Below are 20,043 nucleotides of genomic sequence, written 5' to 3' on the forward strand. Positions count from 1 at the left end.
AAGTTCTTTTGAAATGTTCTTTTTGTGTTCTAGGAACAAGTAATCACAAAAATCTAAGAATTTCTTAAAATGGGGACCTATAACGAAATGCGCATACTCCAAATTTATTAGAGTATTTACTGTAACTTTGTAACAAATTTTGCTTTTTTCATTGGTAGTTCATCTAACCTGGCATTAGACATCACTTATGAATTCTTGCCTGCATATGGTGAAAAACTAAAAATTCTACACTCTTTAGCTTCTGCCGTTTAATTGTACATGTAATATGCACACCAGCACTGATTATGCGTAGGTTTGCCTGTTGTTGTAGGGTTTAATGCCATTTTTTCAGAACAGGATGGGCTACACATGGTGGCCAGTATTAACAGTGGAGGAAGAACCTGGTAAAATCCCGGAAAGAACCACCAACCCACTTGAAGCTACTAGCTTTCTCACATACCCACACTGGCCAAATCTGAGGCTCAAGCCCACATAGACAGAGGTGAGATGACAGTGATCCGTAATGGTGAGTGCTTTAGACCACTCGGGGCCCCTGGTTTTCCTCTATAAATAATTATCACAATTTCAAGTATTATTTTGTATTAAACTATATCTACATAATTTATGATGAACAGTGGTATTGCAATTCAGTAGCATGCTACAAGTGGATTCGCAAATTAACAGGGTAAAATTATTGCAATTCAAGAAGTAACCCTACTTTTTAGTTTTTGTTTAGATTCTTACTTTTTCAGTTTATCTTAACAGTGAAATAAAAATTATATACTGCACAGTGTACTTTTAAATGTGCAACTTTGAACTAAGTTTGCAAGAGTTCTAATGCATCACTGCTTTCCAAGTGCACAATGTCAAAACACTTTTGCACAATTGTTTTGAGATTTGCACACTGATAGCATTTCTGCAAAATTTTCTTGAGCAGTGCGGATTGTCAAATGATGAGGAGGATGAAGGGCTTTCAACTTTCAATTAATAACATGGTGACTTCAGAACAAAAACTTGAGAATAATGCCAAACTTCATGTTAAAACCAAGAAGAAAGATGATTCTTGATTGGTAATTCTGCATGCATCTAATGTGTGTGGTATTCAAGCAAAGTAGGATATTATTCTGTATGTGTGTTGTGATGCAGGAGTGAGACTGTTGTGATGCTGGAGTGAGACTGTTGTGATGCAAGATTGAGACTGCTGTGATGCAGGAGTGACACTGTTGTGATGTTGGAGTGAGACTGTTGTGATGCAAGATTGAGACTGCTGTGACGCAGGAGTGGGATGGATGTGATGAAGGCATTAGACTGTTGTGATGCAGAGAGAGACTGCTGTGAAGTGAGAGTCAAGCTGATGTTATGCAGGAATCAGATTTATGTGATGTAGGAGTCAGACTGTTGTAATGATTGAATTAGACTGCTGTGATGCAGGAGTCAGAATGTTGTAATGATTGAATTAGACTGCTGTGATACAGGAGTCAGACTGTTGTAATGATTGAATTAGACTGCTGTGATGCAGGAGTCAGACTGCTGTAATGATTGAATTAGACTGCTATGATGCAGGAATCCGATGCTATGATGCAAAATGTTATCCTTGACTAGATGGTTTCCCTCACAAATCTAAACATGACCACATAATTGTCCTTCAAACTCCATATCCCTATAATTATACTATCTATAAGCGATACATTTATGTCATAATGGAACAGGGTGTCTCTTCTAAAAAAAAGAATTGAAAGGAATTTTTTAAAATAAAAAACAAGGAAAAGTACAGCCATATTCAGATCCAAACTAAAGAACAATACGGGAAAAACGGAACACTTGGTAGATATACTCAAATCGTGACCAGGCATTTTTTCCAGTGATCCTGTTAAGTCTGAATATTTTTATTAATTTCATAATTTCCGTCTTTGTCGGACCTGCTTTTCTGATGACCTGTATTGCAACACATCTTGAGGCAGGCAAATTCTCTCTGGGTGATTCTTGCCTTGTGCCAGTAAATACATACTTGAATAAACTCTTAGCATCTAGAACATTAGTAATCCGATACTACTGATGCTAAGATTTAGCTAAGTAGAACAAACTTTTGATCAAAAGGATCAGGCCTAAGCCTAGCGGTCAGCATATTGCCTACTAAATTTGCAGATTTCCAGTGATAGTTTACAACACTAGCCTCTCACTATGGCTCAACTTCCTCTTGTATCGGTGCTCTTTTTTAAAATCATTTCAGATGCTTTAAGGATTAAGAAGCACATTATCTTCAATTATAGGAGCCAATAAGAAATTCAAAGGTCCAGTGGACTACTGTTGCTTACATATTACCAGTCAGCAGCTAAACAGAATCAGTCAAAGACCTCAGACCAGCGTAAGGTTCAGGTCCTGTGGGAGTTGAAATCCTCCTGCTCAGGCACAGATTCCCTTTAAGATTTTGGACATTCAAGTCTACATTTTACCTCTACTTTAGGGAATAACTACAGGTGATTTTGCTGAAGATTTAATATTTTCTTCCTTACATTTTCTATCAATAATCATCAACCCTATGCTCTTCACTGGTGCACACTCCAATCAAAATCAAATTTCTCTCATCTAATCAAATCTTAAAACAACCACATACCTTGAAATATGAACAAGCCAAATGTGTAAATTCCTAAATGACTGATGCTTAAATATGTTATGAATGGTTACATTGCCACTTTAATTTTATCTACTGTTCTATAAGGCAGCCACAGTTGTGGGGTAGATAATATGTCATACACACAACCAGCGTATGTAGCTGTGCTATAAAGCACCAAATAAAATGAAATCTAATGGTCTATATATACTGGTCTTATGTCAGAATCAGAATTTTGTACATCAGTATATATTGTCTAATGTACATACTCTAGGAAAACCTCACAATACTCAATTTATTACTACACTTGTTACAATGCATGTAGTTACCGTTACCTTGGTTATCAACAACAGAGTCCACTGGGACCTGTACAACTGGAGGCACCTCTCTTTCTACGCTTGACTGCCCTTGATCTACCTAGATGACAAAAGAGAGATCAATTAGCTGACATGCACTTACAAAGAACCATAAATAACATTGCTACATTATGGTGTATAGTCATGCCTTGGCCAATCTCTCCATTTACACTGTGCCCTAATCCAATGGGCGGTAACATTGGCCAAGCTGGTAGATGACACTTTAGCTTGAGACAGAAACCAGGAGCCAAGGCATACAATAGGAGACAGCAGACCAACCCTACTGCTGCCTGCTGAACTCTTGTGTTGTCTTGTCTCTAAGGAAACTGTGCAAGTTCCCATCCTATTGCCGAGTGCAGATGGAACAGAAAATCTGGACAAGATTATGCCCAGGGAAACTCCTCAGCCTGGAGAGAATTGTCTCATCTGCACTGTCAAAAAGGCTTGAGACAGCTCTGGGTGAACATAGCAGTCAATTTTGTCCAAGCCTCCTCCTCCATCACCTAACCTGACTGGTCGGAAGGAGTCAGAAACCCTAATGGAAAGGAAAGGACCACTGCCACTGGTTCCTCTGGGAACTCAACTGAGTCCACTATGATGGTGATGAAATCATCGTCCTTAACCCTCACCAAAGGCAAGAGGGGTTCCATTGTCCCTGTCTAAATGGGGTTGTTCTCAACTTGAAGATGCTCATTGGGGTCATGAGACTAACCTAACTAGTGGGCCTCCTAGGCTAGTGGTATAACTGAACCCTTAATTGATGATCTATGCAGCAAGTTGTTCATCCTTCCTTCTTTCTGACTCCAGCCAGAGCTGACAGAGTAAGTCTGTAGCCAAGTGCCACATCTACTTAGCCTTAAAACTAAGTGTTACCTCTAGGGGCTTAAAAATTGTGTAAAACAGAAGAAAAAAAAAAACGAGCATTCAAGTTTTCCAAATGTAAAAATTTAAATAAAACACAAAATCAAATAAAGGCCAAGAATAAAAAAAATGTACAGCATATGAATCCTTGGACTGTAATTCTAATTCTACTTGAATTATCAATTTCTCACTAATCTGAAATCTGTTCCAAGGTATTCCGATTCTAGAATGCTTATGTGTTGCCATGACAGCACAACAAAATTTAACACAATTATTGTTTTTCCTTCAATGAAATCTTGTAATAAAGAATATCACTTAATACTGGACAGTTTCACTTAGTCAAATGTAATTCACTAAATATTCAACTCCTTCAATATAATCACATAATCCCACAGTACTGATTGTTTAAATCAATGGCTGGGATTGATCACAATTAGCAGTTTAGAAAAGCTTTTGTTGTGACCAGTGTCCTCTCATCCATGAAATCTGAAGGTTTCAGAAATCAGAGATAGATATCCTCTGATCAAAGAGAAAGAAGCTGGTCAGTTGTGGAACATGAGCCAATAGGGCTGCGACAAATTAGTGACACCTAGCCGTCAAACCTCATCACCTTTCCTTAAATGCATTTTGAGTGTATGGTCATCTATATTACAAGATTATCTCCATAACTGCATCATCAACTTCTTTCTATTCACTGCATGCAGGAAAATAGCCGTGCATGAAAGCATACTTGTTATGGATATGGATGGGAGATCAGTAATTCATCTGTTTGGGCAGCATTAAGATCACTAAGACTTGTTTATGTATATATATCACCAGTTACCCATTATTTGTCACCTAAAGTAACACCCAGTTGAGTGCTAGAGTTGATGGCCCAATCAGTCAGGTCTGGGAATAGCTAGAGCATTGATGGCCCATACAGCCAGGTATGAGAACAGCTAGAGCATTAATGGCCCATGCAATCAGGTCTGGTAACAGCTAGAGCATTGATGGCCCGTGCAGTCAGGCCTGGTAACAGCTAGAGCATTGATGGCCCATGCAGTCAGGTCTGATAACAGCTAGACCATTAATGGCTCAGTCAGGTCTGGGAACAGCTATAGTATTGATGGCCCGTCAGGTCTGGTAACAGCTAGACCATTAATGGCCCATGAAGTCAGGTCTGGGAACAGCTAGAGCATTGATTGCCCATGCAATCAGGTCTGGGAACAGCAAGAAACAGGTGGGCAGTTTATTTTTCCACTTGTTGCAAATAAATCCACCATCAGTCATCTTAGACCACACTGTGTGAAGCAGTTGGCCTCTCATTTAAACACAGCTGCCTTCCAGAGACTGTATAATTAGTTTTAAATCTTAAAGGTTAACTATCTGAACATTAAAGTCTGTAAGAAGCTGATTTATTTTGTCATACAGTTATGGTCCCTTATCCCTGCCAACTCTGATCATTAATCCAAGCAGTCACATTCTGTTTCATAGCCATTAATCCAAGCAGACACATTCTGTTTCATAGCCGTTAATAAATGCAGTCACATTCTGTTCCATAACCATTAATCCCAGCAGTCACATTCTGTTTCATAGCCATTAATCCCAACAGTCACATTCTGTTCCATAGCCATTAATCCAAGCAGTCACATTCTGTTTCATAGCCATTAATCCAAGCAGTCACATTCTGTTCCATAGCCATTAATCCAAGCAGTCACATTCTGTTTCATAGCCATTAATACAAGCAGTCACATTCTGTTTCATAGCCATTAATACAAGCAGTCACATTCTGTTTCATAGCCATTAATCCAAGCAGTCACATTCTGTTTCATAGCCATTAATCCAAGCAGACACATTCTGTTTCATAGCCGTTAATCCAAGCCGTCACATTCTGTTTCATCGCCATTAATCCCGGCAGTCGCATTCTGTTCCATAGCCATTAATCCAAGCAGTCACATTCTGCTTCATAGCCATTAATCCAAGCAGTCACATTCTGTTCCATAGCCATTAAACCAAGCATTCACATTCTGTTCCACAGCCATTAATCCAAGAAGTCACTTTCTGTTTCATAGCCATTAATCCAAAGTCATATTCTGTTTCATAGCCATTAATCCCGGCAGTCACATTCTGTTCCATAGCCATTAATCCAAGCAGTCACATTCTGTTTCGTAGCCATTAACCCAAGAAGTCACATTCTGTTTGATAGCCATTAATCCAAGCAGTCACATTCTGTTACATAGCCATTAATCCAAACAGTCACATTCTGTTCCATAGCCATTAATCTGCAGTCACATTCTGTTTCATAGCCATTAATACAAACAGTCACAAGCAGTCACATTCTGTCTGATAGCCATTAATCCAAGCAGTCACATTCTGTTTCATAGCCATTAATTCCAGCAGTCACATTCTGTTCCATAGCCATTAATCCAAACAGTCACATTCTGTTCCACAGCCATTAATCTGCAGTCACATTCTGTTTCATAGCCATTAATACAAGCAGTCACATTCTGTTTCGTAGCCATTAATCCAAGCAGTCGCATTCTGTTTCATAGCCATTAATAAAAGCAATCACCAGAAGATACAATTCTCCCTACTTAATTTAGATTATAAAATTCTTAGCAAAATTTTAGCCAACAGAATAAAAGAGGCAATGGAAGAAATAATTAATCCCCAACAAACATGTGGTGGGAAAAAAGTGACATTTTAAATAACACACTTTCAATCAAAACCATTTTTGACTACATGGAGGAAGATAAAATAGGAGCTGCTTTCATTTTATTTTACCAGGAAAAGCCTTCAATAGGATAGAAATAAATTACATTATAAACATTGTAAAAAAATTTGATTTTGGCAAAGGTTTTATCAATTGGATTTTGACACTTTATAAAGGCGTAAGCTCCCACGTCCAAACAAATGGTGCTAAAACGAAGTCTTTTAAAATATCAAGGTCAGTCAAGCAAGGCTGCCCCATATCTATGTTGTTATATGTTCTAGGAATTGAAGCATTACAAAGAGCAATACAACAAGATGACCAAATAAAATGAATTAAGATACTTAACATGAATACAGAATGTAAAACTTTTCAACCCGTGGATGATTGCTCTCATATTACAACTACCAAATCATCATATTTTCATCTTATCAACTAATATACTAATTTTGGAAAAGCCTCTGACTCACAAATTAATGCAAATAAAACAGAAATCCTACTAATTGACAATTGGAAAAATAATTCACATGGACTAACCAATGAGCAAATAAGACACCAAGTAAAAAAAAAAGTGCTGAGAATAATTTTAGGAAAGGATAATAAAATATTTAATTTTGCACAAATTAAAAAGAAATTGGAACGTCATAAGGAAATGTGGACAGACAGAAATCTCAGTTTTACACACAAAATTAAAATACCTAAGTCATACCTTTACAATTCAATACGGTATGAACTTAATGTAATAGACTTTGAAAAAATATACCTGGAAAAATTGGAATCAATAATATTGAAATTTATTTGGAATAAGGTTTATAGAATATCTAAGGACACACTACAAAAACAAAAAATCAGAATTAGGGGGGCAAGGACTTTCCAACTTGATACAAAAACAACAGACTAATATAATGTACTGACTAAATAGTTTAACCCCTAAACCTACCTACTTTTGGCAAAAACTATATATTTACTGGTTAGGAAAATCACTTACTAATAAAATTGATATCCAAAAAATTAAAAATCTAAAAATATCAGTTAAACCCCCCAAATGTACATACAACATAACCTTGACAATTAAAAAAATTCAATCAAATAAAGATTTATGGCAAACTACTGATAAAAAGATGATAGAAAAACAAATAACAGGCACAACTAATTACAAACCCAAACATATTGAAACCAAAGTAACAAATGTAGATTGGCCAAGTATATGGAAACATTGCAAGGGGATCAAAGAGCCCAACAAACAAGCAAACATATATCTTTATTTACACAATGCATGGTGGACAGATGAAGAAGCCTACAATAGAAACACGATACCCCACTTATCTAAATGCTTTCTTTGCAAAACTGCAATTGACAGTAAAAATCACATAATACTAGATCGTACACACCCCACCAACCAAAGACAAAAATTAATAAATACAATTATTAGAAAACAAGGTAATTTCAATCCACTTCAGCTACCCTACACCAACCAAATTAATGACAAACAATTATACATCGAAACAATAAACTTTATATTTATGGCAATAAATGAGAGAAGGAATAAAAAAGGTTACTAAAACCCTATTAAAAAAATACATTAGAACAGTCTGGATAGCCTAAAGGCTAGATCAAAAACACCAGACTTACACCCTACACTAGGAAATTTAATTACAGAAAAACACATTAGAACAGTCTGGATAGCCTAAAGGCTAGTTTAAAAACACCAGACTTACACCCTACACTAGGAAATTTAATTATAGAAAAACACATTAGAACAGTCTGGATAGCCTAAAGGCTAGTTTAAAAACACCAGACTTACACCCTACACTAGGAAATTTAATTATAGAAAAACACATTAGAACAGTCTGGATAGCCTAAAGGCTAGTTCAAAAACACCAGACTTACACCCTACACTAGGAAATTTAATTATAGAAAAACACATTAGACCAGTCTGGACAGCCTAAAGGCTAGTTCAAAAACACCAGACTTACACCCTACACTAGGAAATTTAATTATAGAAAAACACATTAGAACAGTCTGGATAGCCTAAAGGCTAGTTCAAAAACACCAGACTTACACCCTACACTAGGACATTTAATTATAGAAAAACACATTAGAACAGTCTGGATAGCCTAAAGGCAAGTTTAAAAACACAAGACCTACAATCTCATTTTAGGATGTTTTCCATCACGTCCGCATGATAGAAGATTTCAATCCCTTTCTAGCTGTAAGCTAGAATACAGTTGTAGAACTAGGTGGCAATCATTAGACGAATCACATGTAACACATACTTCTTCCTTCAAGAAAAAGAGGATAAATACATCTGCAGATTTTTGGAATCCGCCGCTGTAGCCTCTCTTTAATACATGAATTACACATGTATTACAAAAATTTAAATCAACAACCATAAAAGAAAACAATCTGACAATTCTTTAAAAAAAATAAATAAAAAAAAACAGTTTTTTAATGGCGGGGTGTGGTGATGGGAATGTGAAAAGTGACACCTTAACAGGACACACACTGACCTCTCCATTAATAACCAAAAAGAAAATAACAAATACGGCTGAACTTTAGAATTTATTTCAAAATTTTTAACTGTAAAATATGAAGTCTTGTGTACTTCAAATGACTTAAATTTTATAATTCATATGAAAAAAGAAAAATCACGACGGGTCCGCACTGGAGATGTCAACCTTGACACCTAAACAGGACTCTAGCTGCGGGCCCCAAGTGATTTAATGCTAGATACATAGACATCAACAACTCATTATCAACAAAATTGTACAAAATTAGAAGATAGTGGCATAGTAAAATAGTGGGGATGTCATAACATGACATCTTAAAAGGACACACACTGACCCCTCCACAAACAACTCAAAAGAATAGCAAACATGACCTGATTATATAAATCACATAATATTTTAACCTAACACTTTTTAGAAAAATTTATCTTTGGCTATTAAGAATAAAAAACAAAAAATGTTAATGTTGAAAAAATATGATGGAGATTTCAAGCAGAAAGTTTCAAATAAATATTCTGTTCTTGGACTTTCCACCATAGTATAAACATTCAAAATTTCAACTCAAAATTTTAAATTAAAGTCACTGAATATGTCATTGAATTGAAGACAATAGTCTGGTGTAAAACCACCTGCACCCCTGTGCATTCAGATGCACACCATCTAGGTCCATGTAAACACCATGGAATCCATCCGTCCTACAAAATCTAATTCGGCTACTGGCCGACAAAACTCGACATAACTCCAATTCACTTGGTGGACCCTCCATCCATACTGAGAATGGGTCATCCCTCATGGATGGAACCCAGGCAATAATGCTCCAATTAAAACAAACTGGACACCACGATCCAAAAACTGTCAACTCAATTGCAATAATTGATTCACCACTATGTTGGGCTCAAGGGCCCCTATGTCATTTTCACCCAGTTTGATAAAAATAATATCCAGCAACGGATCCAAAGTTGTTGGCCATGAAATAAAGCTCACCACTCTTGCCCCCGGGCATCCGTCCATGGTGACCAAAATATTACTTGGCTGGCAACATAACAGAAACAGATTTCAATACCGATTCAATCGGTCAATGAAACTTTGTCCAATAACATGAACATACATTCTCTTTGTAATGAACACAACTGAATGTCCAAAATACGACCGGATTTAAACCCACCAATAAAAAGCAAGGATACATCTCATTATCGTTTATGCACCAAGGCACAATATGATAGAAAATTTTATAACAACTGAACAACCAATTTAACATATTTACGTGCTACAGCACAATCAAGTAAAGCTGAAAAGGTCTGAAATTTTCCAGTGTAATGGAAAATTCCAAATCCAAATGGACAAAATAATATGCTAAGGCATATACAAGTAAAACTTAATTAAGATAGAGTTATTCCTATATAAATATAGAAAAAGTATCCTACCCCCCTTTTCTATGCTAAGGCATAATTTATTATATATATGCACAACATACACTCACCAAACAGAAAAACTGCTTTTAGACAGTTATTCTTCTTGGGAAGTTTTAGACAGTATATAAACAACTCTTAGATTTGACCTAGCTATGCTGTCTGAAAAATAATGCATGCATAGATTACACAAACAAAAGAAGAAAGAAAAACACATACTCCGACAAAATGACTCTAGCAAAGTCACTTTTAAATTAATATAGGGAGAGGTAAGGAAAACTATTCCAGGGCTGTAACTAGCCTTTGGAGTAATTGTACAACCCTAAATCTGAAGCAACAATGGTAGAAATCAAGCCCACTGTCAGCACGGACAAAGGGAAGAAAGTATGCCAATGTCTGCTTCTTTTTGGGATAAATAAAAAAACTCTAATAATCTGATGGATAAAAAAGAAATCAACCCTGCAACATTTTATATCACATTACTGTTTTTAAACAATAACACCTACAGACCTCTAAGGGTGACAGGGGAAACCCACACCAAAACACACTTTTAGAGATTAACAGGGTGTCACTTCAAAGTTCTAACCAGCTCTATATGCTGGGATGGAGCTTAGGAGTGTCAACAGAGCAAGGATAAAACTCAATCCAAATGTAGTCACATGAGATAAAAAGAGGGTTCTGTCTTTACAAGTCAAAGGATTAAAGTCAAACATTCTCAAGAGGCTGTGGAGCTTTACTTGGCACTTATCAAGTTCATGTTTTGAATTTGTGGTTCCGTCAAAAGTATTGTGAAACTGAAAACAGAGTTATGCCTTTACAAACCATGAGCTTATCAAGCAACGTGTTCTGGCAGAAAACTTGGAAAATATCACTTGGCAATTAAATCTAACATATGGAAAAGAAAAAAAAATACAAAACTTGTAATGTATCAATCACTGTTTATAAAGCAAATCACAAATATTCAAATCAATACATCTTGCTAGCATCTGAATCAAAATAGAAGCAATATCTGGTTCATGATTTTTGTCTGTTGTCTAAAATGTTTGTTCAGGAAAAACAATAACCCAACATAAATGTTTCATTTTCTTCCATCTTGAGAATCTGCAATGCTATGATATATCCAGGAATATTGTTTGATATCTTAATGCTTAAAATTGTTACTATGACAACATTACAAATATTGAGTGGGTGGAAATCTGTATGTGGTCCATGATAAGGAGTACTTACAACTCCCTGTTCTTTGACAGCTGACGTCTTCTCAGTAACAGGCTGTTTTCTTTCATCACTCACCAGAACTTCAGGAACTCTGTGCTCTCCTACACAAAAACAGAACAAACTGTCAGCTTATTGATAGGGACAATTTAAATGGAGATATTAAAATATGAATAAACAAGTCTGCAGTCAAATTAGTTTGTGAAATATGAATATTTAAATTATGTTCCTTTCTAACGGAATATCAAGTCAAAGTTTCCTCATACACGTAATAATTGTGGAGTACCACAGGGCTCTATCCTTGGACCTCTGTTATTCATTCTATTTATCAATGGTTTACCTCTTAAGATTGGAATTTCAATTTCATCCACTGACTTCTAAGCAAATGATACTACACTGTCTTGGATGGGTAAAACCAAAATGATACTTCAAAATAACTTACAAAATGCTCTCAACAGACTTCAAGTATGGTGCAAGGAAAACAGTATGATAATAAATACAGAAAATAACGAAAGCTTTACTAGTTACAACACAACAAAAATGAGCAAGGCAAGAAAGGGACAAACTCCAGGTTCTATTTGACAGTGTGAGCCTTAATATGACCTCTCAAGACAGAATTCTTGGTGTATTCATAGATAACAATCTTACTTGGTCTATTCACATGTTCAAAAAAGGTTAATTCTTATCTTTGGCTACTGTGGAAAATAAAAAAAAAACATACATTCCACTTAGTATAGGGCCATCTTTTATAAAAGTTATATTCAGCCATATCTAGACTACTGTAATGTAATTTGGGGTAATACCTCTAATTCAAACATAACAACACTCTTATGACTCCAAAAGAGGGCTTGCCATTTAATTCTAGATCAACGTATAGATAATTTTCAGGATGCAGTGAATAATATAAAGGTAACTTTAACAATACATGAAAAAATATTTCTTAGAAAGGCCAAATTGATGTATAAAGTATCTAGAAAAGCAATTCCTGTCTATCTAAGCAATATCTTTCACCAAAGTGATGCTGATGGTACTCCAAATTTAAGGTCCATAAGAAGTAAAAATTACAGTATACCAAGGCCAAAGAAGGAATTGTTTAAAAAAAGTTTTCAATATACTGGTCCACCGGTATGAAACAACATTCCCAGTGACATAAGGCAGGCTCCTAGCATTTCTTCTTTTCCTAATCAATGTCTTAAATGGATGAAATCTTTAGAAAATTGAACAGTTCTAGTACAAAAATTACCGCCTGCTTTTCTGTAATTTTACATCATTTTCATAGTTGAAATTTTCAATGCAGGATGATATTATGTTTTCACAGATCCCTGTGCATGTGTTCCAAGCCTGATAATTGGTATTTTAAAATTCCTTAATTATTTAGTGTCAAGCCAGATTCTTCACATCAAGTTGTATATGCTGTGCATATTGTACATAATTATTACTGCGTTTGTATGGGAAAATATAAACTTGTTTTGTCGGATGGATATAATGCACTCCCAAGGTCATGCAGTACTTACATCTGAAAATCTTGTTCATATTTTCCTATAAAAATGCAGTAACCTATAAATATTGTATAGAATTTCCAGAATAATTTTCCTAATTGCAAAGTCAGTCACGTGATCGGAGTATTCTAATAATTATGTCCATCTGTATATCAACAATTCGCTTTATGTGGCTTAATCAATTTTGGGAGGCTCTTTAAAACAAATTCCACACTTCTTTTATATCATTCGAAACTTGAAAGTGATTTTCAGTTTTCTCTGTCATCATTTATATGTTTATTTTGACGAAGTCTGAAATTGGGCAACATGCAGGTATAGAATTATCCCCTCCATACCTATGACACTAAGATCAGGAATTTATATATATATGCACATGACACTAGAATCAAGCGATATGCTATGCATATGAATACCTCTTCAATGCACATGATATCAGGATTGGGCAACTGGGTAGGCACATAAACACCCCACTCTCTACATGTACCATGATGATTGGACAACAGGTTTGGCATTATACATATCCTGTATATACACATGATACTAAAATATGAAACATACTAGGAATATCAATATCTATGCCTGCATATGACACTAAGACTGGACAACAGGTAAGCATATATACACTCCATCCTATATATGAATCTAGAGTGCTATGAATATAAATATGCTATGCCAGCACAGGACATTAGGACTGGGCAACAGGTAGGCATATAAACACTCCCTCACCTACATGCATGACACTAGGATGATATATATATATATATATATATATATATATATATATATATATATATATATATATATGCTCTGTCTGCACCATGACAGAAACACTGAGCAACAGGTTAGGCATATAAACACCCCCTCTCCTATAAGTTAATCTGACTGAGCATGATGCTGGACATGAAAGCTATACACATGCTACTGAAGGACATCACATTAATGCTGATATTCAATTACAGATGCAAATACAGTATGACTGTAATTAATTAATTAATTATACCAATTACATTGTATTTGAACCCAAGTCTGCTACATGTATCTGTGACTGGTTCCTCTGTTCATAGGATATATGTCACCTGCATATATACCTGGTGTAAAAGTGCAACATAGAGTCTGGGCTAATGGATATTTATTGGATATTAGTGTCGGTGCATTTTACTGTGGGAACATGACAAACATGATAAACATAAGATGCAGTGACTGACAATAAAAAAAGATAACTGTAGTTTTTGAATTCTCAATTTCATTCACTGTATATCTATGTAATCTGTTCTACATTTACCCCACTCCTGGAACCACACTGGTGGCCAAGTGGTCTAATGCTCTCACCTTTATAGATGACTCTCACATCTGCATGAATTGGTCTCAGTGTGAAAAAGCTTGTTGGTGGCATACCAGGTTATTCCTCCACCAAATATACTGGCCAGCAAGTATATACTATCATTACTGAAAAACAGTGTTAAAACCCACAAGCCAAACCAATCATGTCTTCCTCTAACCCGAACCCCCAGGTCCTGTACTAGGTTTCCTGGCTAATGGCTTATATGGAACAGATACCACTCACCATGCAGTTATGTTACAAAGCAGGTTAGCATGAGACAGAGGGTGATTAAAAGCCAAAGGGTGCATAAGAAAGCAAAAAGCAAGCATGTTGTAAATTGCATATAATTAGCATGGTGTTTATTTTTGATGCAGAAGTGCTTAAAAAAATGAATCTGATGCAAACAAAACCCAATTTATAGTATACATTGTGAGATTTGCTAATTCGTGTACAACCAATGATATATTTAACATAAAACACACGCTAACCTTTTAATAAAGCATAATGAATACATGTTTTAAATATCAACATGTGTATCATATTGGCAGACAAAAATCAAGTCACACTCTTTAGTTGTATCATATTGGCAGACAAAAATCAAGTCACTCTCTTTAGGAAAATATATACAGAAATATTGTGCAGCATTTCTTTCCAAAAAGTTTGTCCCAACCATGCACTGTAAAATAATTTCCAATGGTTGAGTAATAGATAACATATAACTCTCTGCAAAAAGTAAATTGTGGAGTTTACTACAAGAGCAAATGTGCTTCAGTTGCTTACACCAGTCTAGATTTGTATTAACAAAATAACTTGCTAAAATGTCAGGTTAGCCAAACCAAAATGGCAAGCCTATTTTAAGATAGCGGCAAGCATGCAATACAACTTTACCGCAAACTCAGACTTGAAACTGCAGCAAGCTTGCAGAAGCTTAATTTGTTCATTTTAAGCTTGCACAATCTTACTAATTACAAGCTTGCATAATCTTACTAATTACAAGCTTGCATAATCTTACTAATTACAAGCTTGCACAATCTTACTAATTACAAGCTTGCATAATCGTACTAATTACAAGCTTGCACAATCTTACTAATTACAACCTTGCATAATCTTACTAATTACAACCTTGCATAATCTTACTAATTACAAGCTTGTACAATCTTACTAATTACAAGCTTGCACAATCTTACTAATTACAAGCTTGCATAATCTTACTAATTACAAGGTTGCACAATCTTACTAATTACAAGCTTGCATAATCTTACTAATTCCAAGCTTGCACAATCTTACTAATTACAAGCTGGTACAATCTAACTAATTACAAGCTGCACAATCTTACTAATTACAAGCTTGCACAATCTTACTAATTACAAGCTTGCACAATCTTACTAATTACAAGCTTGCATAATCTTACTAATTACAACCTTATGCAAGCTTGCAAACAAAGCTGGCCTATCTAGATGTATCATAAGAACTGATATGGCATCAAATGAATTATTCTATACATGGTCACATACATCCCTATTCTAAATCTTGATGTCCACAAAATTATCAGTAATATCACATATTAAAATTAAAATGTCAATACATGGTGTACATTAATTAGCATGAGATCTTTCTGTCACAATGAAAGAAAGAATACAGTCATCAAATCATTTAATCAGAGAAAAATAAGAACATGTGAATGGGATGTGTGGGGAAACTCTCTACATTTTTGTTCTGTATTGCTTTTTAAATGTCTTTACTAATTCACTTACATATAGAAATCCATTTGGGGGAAGGATAGTGTCAAATGGTTAGGTTCTCTCTCTCTCTCATCTGTCAAAATCATCTCTCTCTCTCTCATCTGTCAAAATGATACACTATTAGCTGAAGAGCAAGAATGTTAGCCATTTGAATTACACTGAATCACCTCTTCTAAACAAAATCCTCTCAGTATAAAATTATGCATCCACCTCTACTTCTGGTATGATTCAGGTATCATCCATTGAAAATGATTACAGCCACATTGTACTATGTAACCAGGAACAATATTGACTATTTACCTCCTTGGCAAAAGACATTTCATTTTTAGTTCAACATTCAAAAATCACTTAACATGTCAAAGAAACATCTGTGTTATTCAAGATCATCCTTTAAGGAGATCATAAGTTTTAGCTTTGCCATCCATTTTGAAATGGTCAAGACAAATGTCAAATTAATGTCTGGTACTTTCGAGGTTTAAACACAAAAAATGCATTGAAACTTGATACTGTAAGGCATTTTGAAATATAATAACTGCCATCTTCTTTGGGAGTGAAAGAAATTAGATGTAAAATGGTTCAATCTGATATGTGAGAGGAATAAAATGATCACAAGAATAATGTAAATATGATTAACAAGCATGTGTAATTTTATAATCTCGTGACCCTATTGTCGATAAGTGACAGCACTGCACTGATTACGGTACTGCAGTTTGGCAACCACATCAGTAAATGATAATGATCTTTATAGTTGTCATCTCAAGGATTGTTAAAGATACATTATAAAGTCATTATTGGACGCATTTAAATTGTAAACGTGAAACTGCACTTCCGCCCCACCGTCGCGTAGCTTAATTAGCACGAGATCGTAAATGCAAAATACAACACACTCTTTAAGTTTACTCACCAACATGATAACTCCATGATTTCAAATTATTTTTGGTTCTAGAATCGGTTGCTGCATATATATTGGTTCTGCTTACAATGAAATTTCCCAAATTAATGAGCTACATTTAAGACGGTTCAATCTTGAAAATTCCACCTAATTTAAACACAAGACTACCATGGTCATTTTGTGTTTCTTATGCCTCAAATATTTTGTGTACATATCTACAAATTCGTAAACCAGTCTCCTGACTAAAAGAAGGGAAGTAACTGCCATTAGGCCTCGGTACTGAATCAAGTCTCTGTCACGGAAAAATCGCATTAAGTCTTGCATGCCTTTTATTACCTGAATTCTTTCTACAAAAAAAATCAAAATTCACAAAGATCAATTCTTTATTGAATGCTGGCAGAATGGGATGGATCTATACACAAATGTATGCATTTTAATTTTTATGTAGTGTCTAAATAACTGACAAAATTATTTTTTTTTTCTTTTGGCAGCAGACTGTCATTGAAACAGATATAGATCCATTCTTTCTAAAACTTAAGTAATCATTACAAAACTACAGAAAAACTAGTTGATGGTGCATACATTGTCGGTATAAGGCATTTACAAGCACATGAAAATTTTGTATGGGATGAGCTATTTACAAATTCCATATGGATTATTCACAAATTCCATATGGAATTTTAATTTTATTCCTTATGGACAACCTACATATCTCATGAACTAATTTGCATATTCCATGAGATTTTCCATACAGAGTACGTAAGGAATCCATAACATTTCCATATGGATACACTGAAATCCATAAGAGTGCTTCAGCAACAGAATAAAAATGTCCAAATGGATATTTCTGTAAAAGTACCTGTGGATTCCATATCCAATCCATGTGGAAAACTTCATATGGGTTCCCACATCTGTTGCACTTCTGTGGTGGATACAGCCTTTGTACCATTATTTTGTTAAAAATCGATACAAAAAGATGGCTGCCTTTATTTTCTGTAGCTCTGTCTTCTCAATCTCCAGTATTCTTATCCCATTTAGAACTGGGCCTAATGGGTGGGTGCCCATTCTGGCTTTGGTCACCTTTATGTTAAATTTTCTATCAAATCTCTCCACTATTGCTTGCAGAGGTATTTCTAGAGGTTTATCTGATAAATGTAGCTCGTTGGTCTGTTTTTTTTTATTTTTCTTAATGCTGGTGTCAGTTTCTTGATGTTTACTGTCTCTCTTCCAATGATTAATTCTCTGAATGGCTGGTTCCCTTTAGGTCTTAGTATCTAGCCTTGAAAGCACTTCCTCTTGAGGGATTGAGTTAGGCTTACAAAATCTTTATTCATTATTTGTAGTGATGTCATCACTGAGGCCATTCCCAGTCTTCTTTCCATTTCTTGTGTATCTTCCATGTAGGCACATTCAAGAAAGGATCCTTCCTCTGTCTCTACTTTCCTTGTCTTGAAATATTTTTCTAACTTTGATTTTTTGTGTGCAGCAGCCATTTTGATTTTCTTCTTTCAGCTTGTGAGCTCGTTCACTTTTCTTCTTTGGATTATTTTGGTTATATATTATTTGTAGTATTTTTTCTTCAAATATTCATCAGATTGTTGCAAAAACATTCCAAAAATGTAGTTGTTTTGCCTATGTAACAAGAATGAGTTTCAGAAGTGTAAGACTTTTAGGCTGTTTTTATATCTGTATTCATGTGTTCTTGTTTATAATAAGAATCACATGCCTTGCCTCTGTAACATGAATTATATTAAAAAATTATTTGCATAATGCTGGCATTAATAGAAATAAAGAAGTAGTTATACAATAAATAATTGTTATAATATAATTTCATTATACATAACAATTTATAACCAAGTTATTAAAAGTATTATGATAATGATTTTATCACTTTTTCATCCCTTATGTTTATTATATAAGTTTGAATAATATTTAATTCTTTTTAAATAATGGTACCAAGGGACATAACTCAAATTTCACGCTAGCATTTGTTTTTGAGGTTTGTTAGTGTTTTAGGGTTTAACGCCATTGTTCAGCACAAGATAGACAATACATGGTGGCCATTATCAATGGTAGTGGAAAAACCCAAGAAAGCCCCAGAAACAACCACTGACTCGCAAGAAGCTACTGACAAGCTTTCTCACATACCCACACTGGTTGAATGTGAGACTTGAACCATTGCTGACAGTGGTTTGTAATGACAAGTGCTTTAGATCACTTGGCCACTCATGGCCCTGGGTGGTTTGTAGAAACACATTTTGTATTTAAAAACTGGATACTGACACAGCAATTAAACAATTAAAAACTTTGAAATTTACATGACTATCTTTATTATTTTAACAATTAAAAATATAAATAAATACATTATACATAATAATATAAAGTAATCAAACTATTTATCTTTATTTCTTCATAAAGTTCTATCAATCAAAAGCAAATCTTGATTCCCTAAATTTCCATTTATGATTAACACAGCTAATATCCTAATATGAAAACACAGATCAGCATACATATGCTTTAGTAATGTTATCAATTGGCATTTTGATAAATCCTCCAAGTATTTTTCACAAGAACCACATTGACAAAAATAGCTCAGCAATATTATACGCAACCCCCACCCCACTTATATCCAATCTAACAGTAATATTCACAAAACTTTCACTGAAATTCAAGTTGACATCACAACATATATGGGCATTCTTATACGTGTAGTTTTGACATAACAAATATTGATGAATGGATGATAGGCAGAGTACAATACACAAAGGAAGCATGGTCAGAACATAAGCTTGACTGGCCTTTAGCAAGGTGATCTATGGTTAAAAAAAAGCTTTCAAAATAAAACTACTATCTCATGCAACCCTTACCTTGACTGTGCTGTTTGGCAAGTTTCTTTTGGGAGCGACCAAGACCCAAATAATGCATCAACTTACGTATCAACCCTTCTGAAAAATTAAACACAATT

General features: G+C 35.0%; 1 protein-coding gene across 4 annotated transcripts in view; it reads right to left on the minus strand.

Annotated features, from left to right (window-relative positions):
• The window catches only part of LOC149770708 (uncharacterized), a 140,042-nt gene extending 119,999 nt beyond the window's left edge, over window positions 1-20,043 (minus strand). For 3 of the 4 annotated variants that reach the window (XM_089949208.1, XM_089949205.1, XM_089949206.1), the window contains exons 1-3: window positions 19,946-20,043; window positions 11,640-11,728; window positions 2,926-3,007 (exon numbers count right to left, since the gene is read on the minus strand). In XM_089949208.1, the coding sequence (XP_089805334.1) occupies window positions 2,926-3,007; window positions 11,640-11,728; window positions 19,946-20,003 (229 nt within the window). In that variant the 5' untranslated portion in view covers window positions 20,004-20,043. Of the gene's footprint in view, window positions 1-2,925; window positions 3,008-11,639; window positions 11,729-17,090; window positions 17,253-19,945 lie in introns of those variants that run through there. The other variant, XM_089949209.1, reaches the window with a different exon arrangement.

This window comes from Sinohyriopsis cumingii, unplaced genomic scaffold (assembly GCF_028554795.1).
Source record: "Sinohyriopsis cumingii isolate HCF-2022 unplaced genomic scaffold, ASM2855479v2 utg002465l, whole genome shotgun sequence".
Classification (NCBI taxonomy): Eukaryota; Metazoa; Mollusca; class Bivalvia; order Unionida; family Unionidae; genus Sinohyriopsis; species Sinohyriopsis cumingii.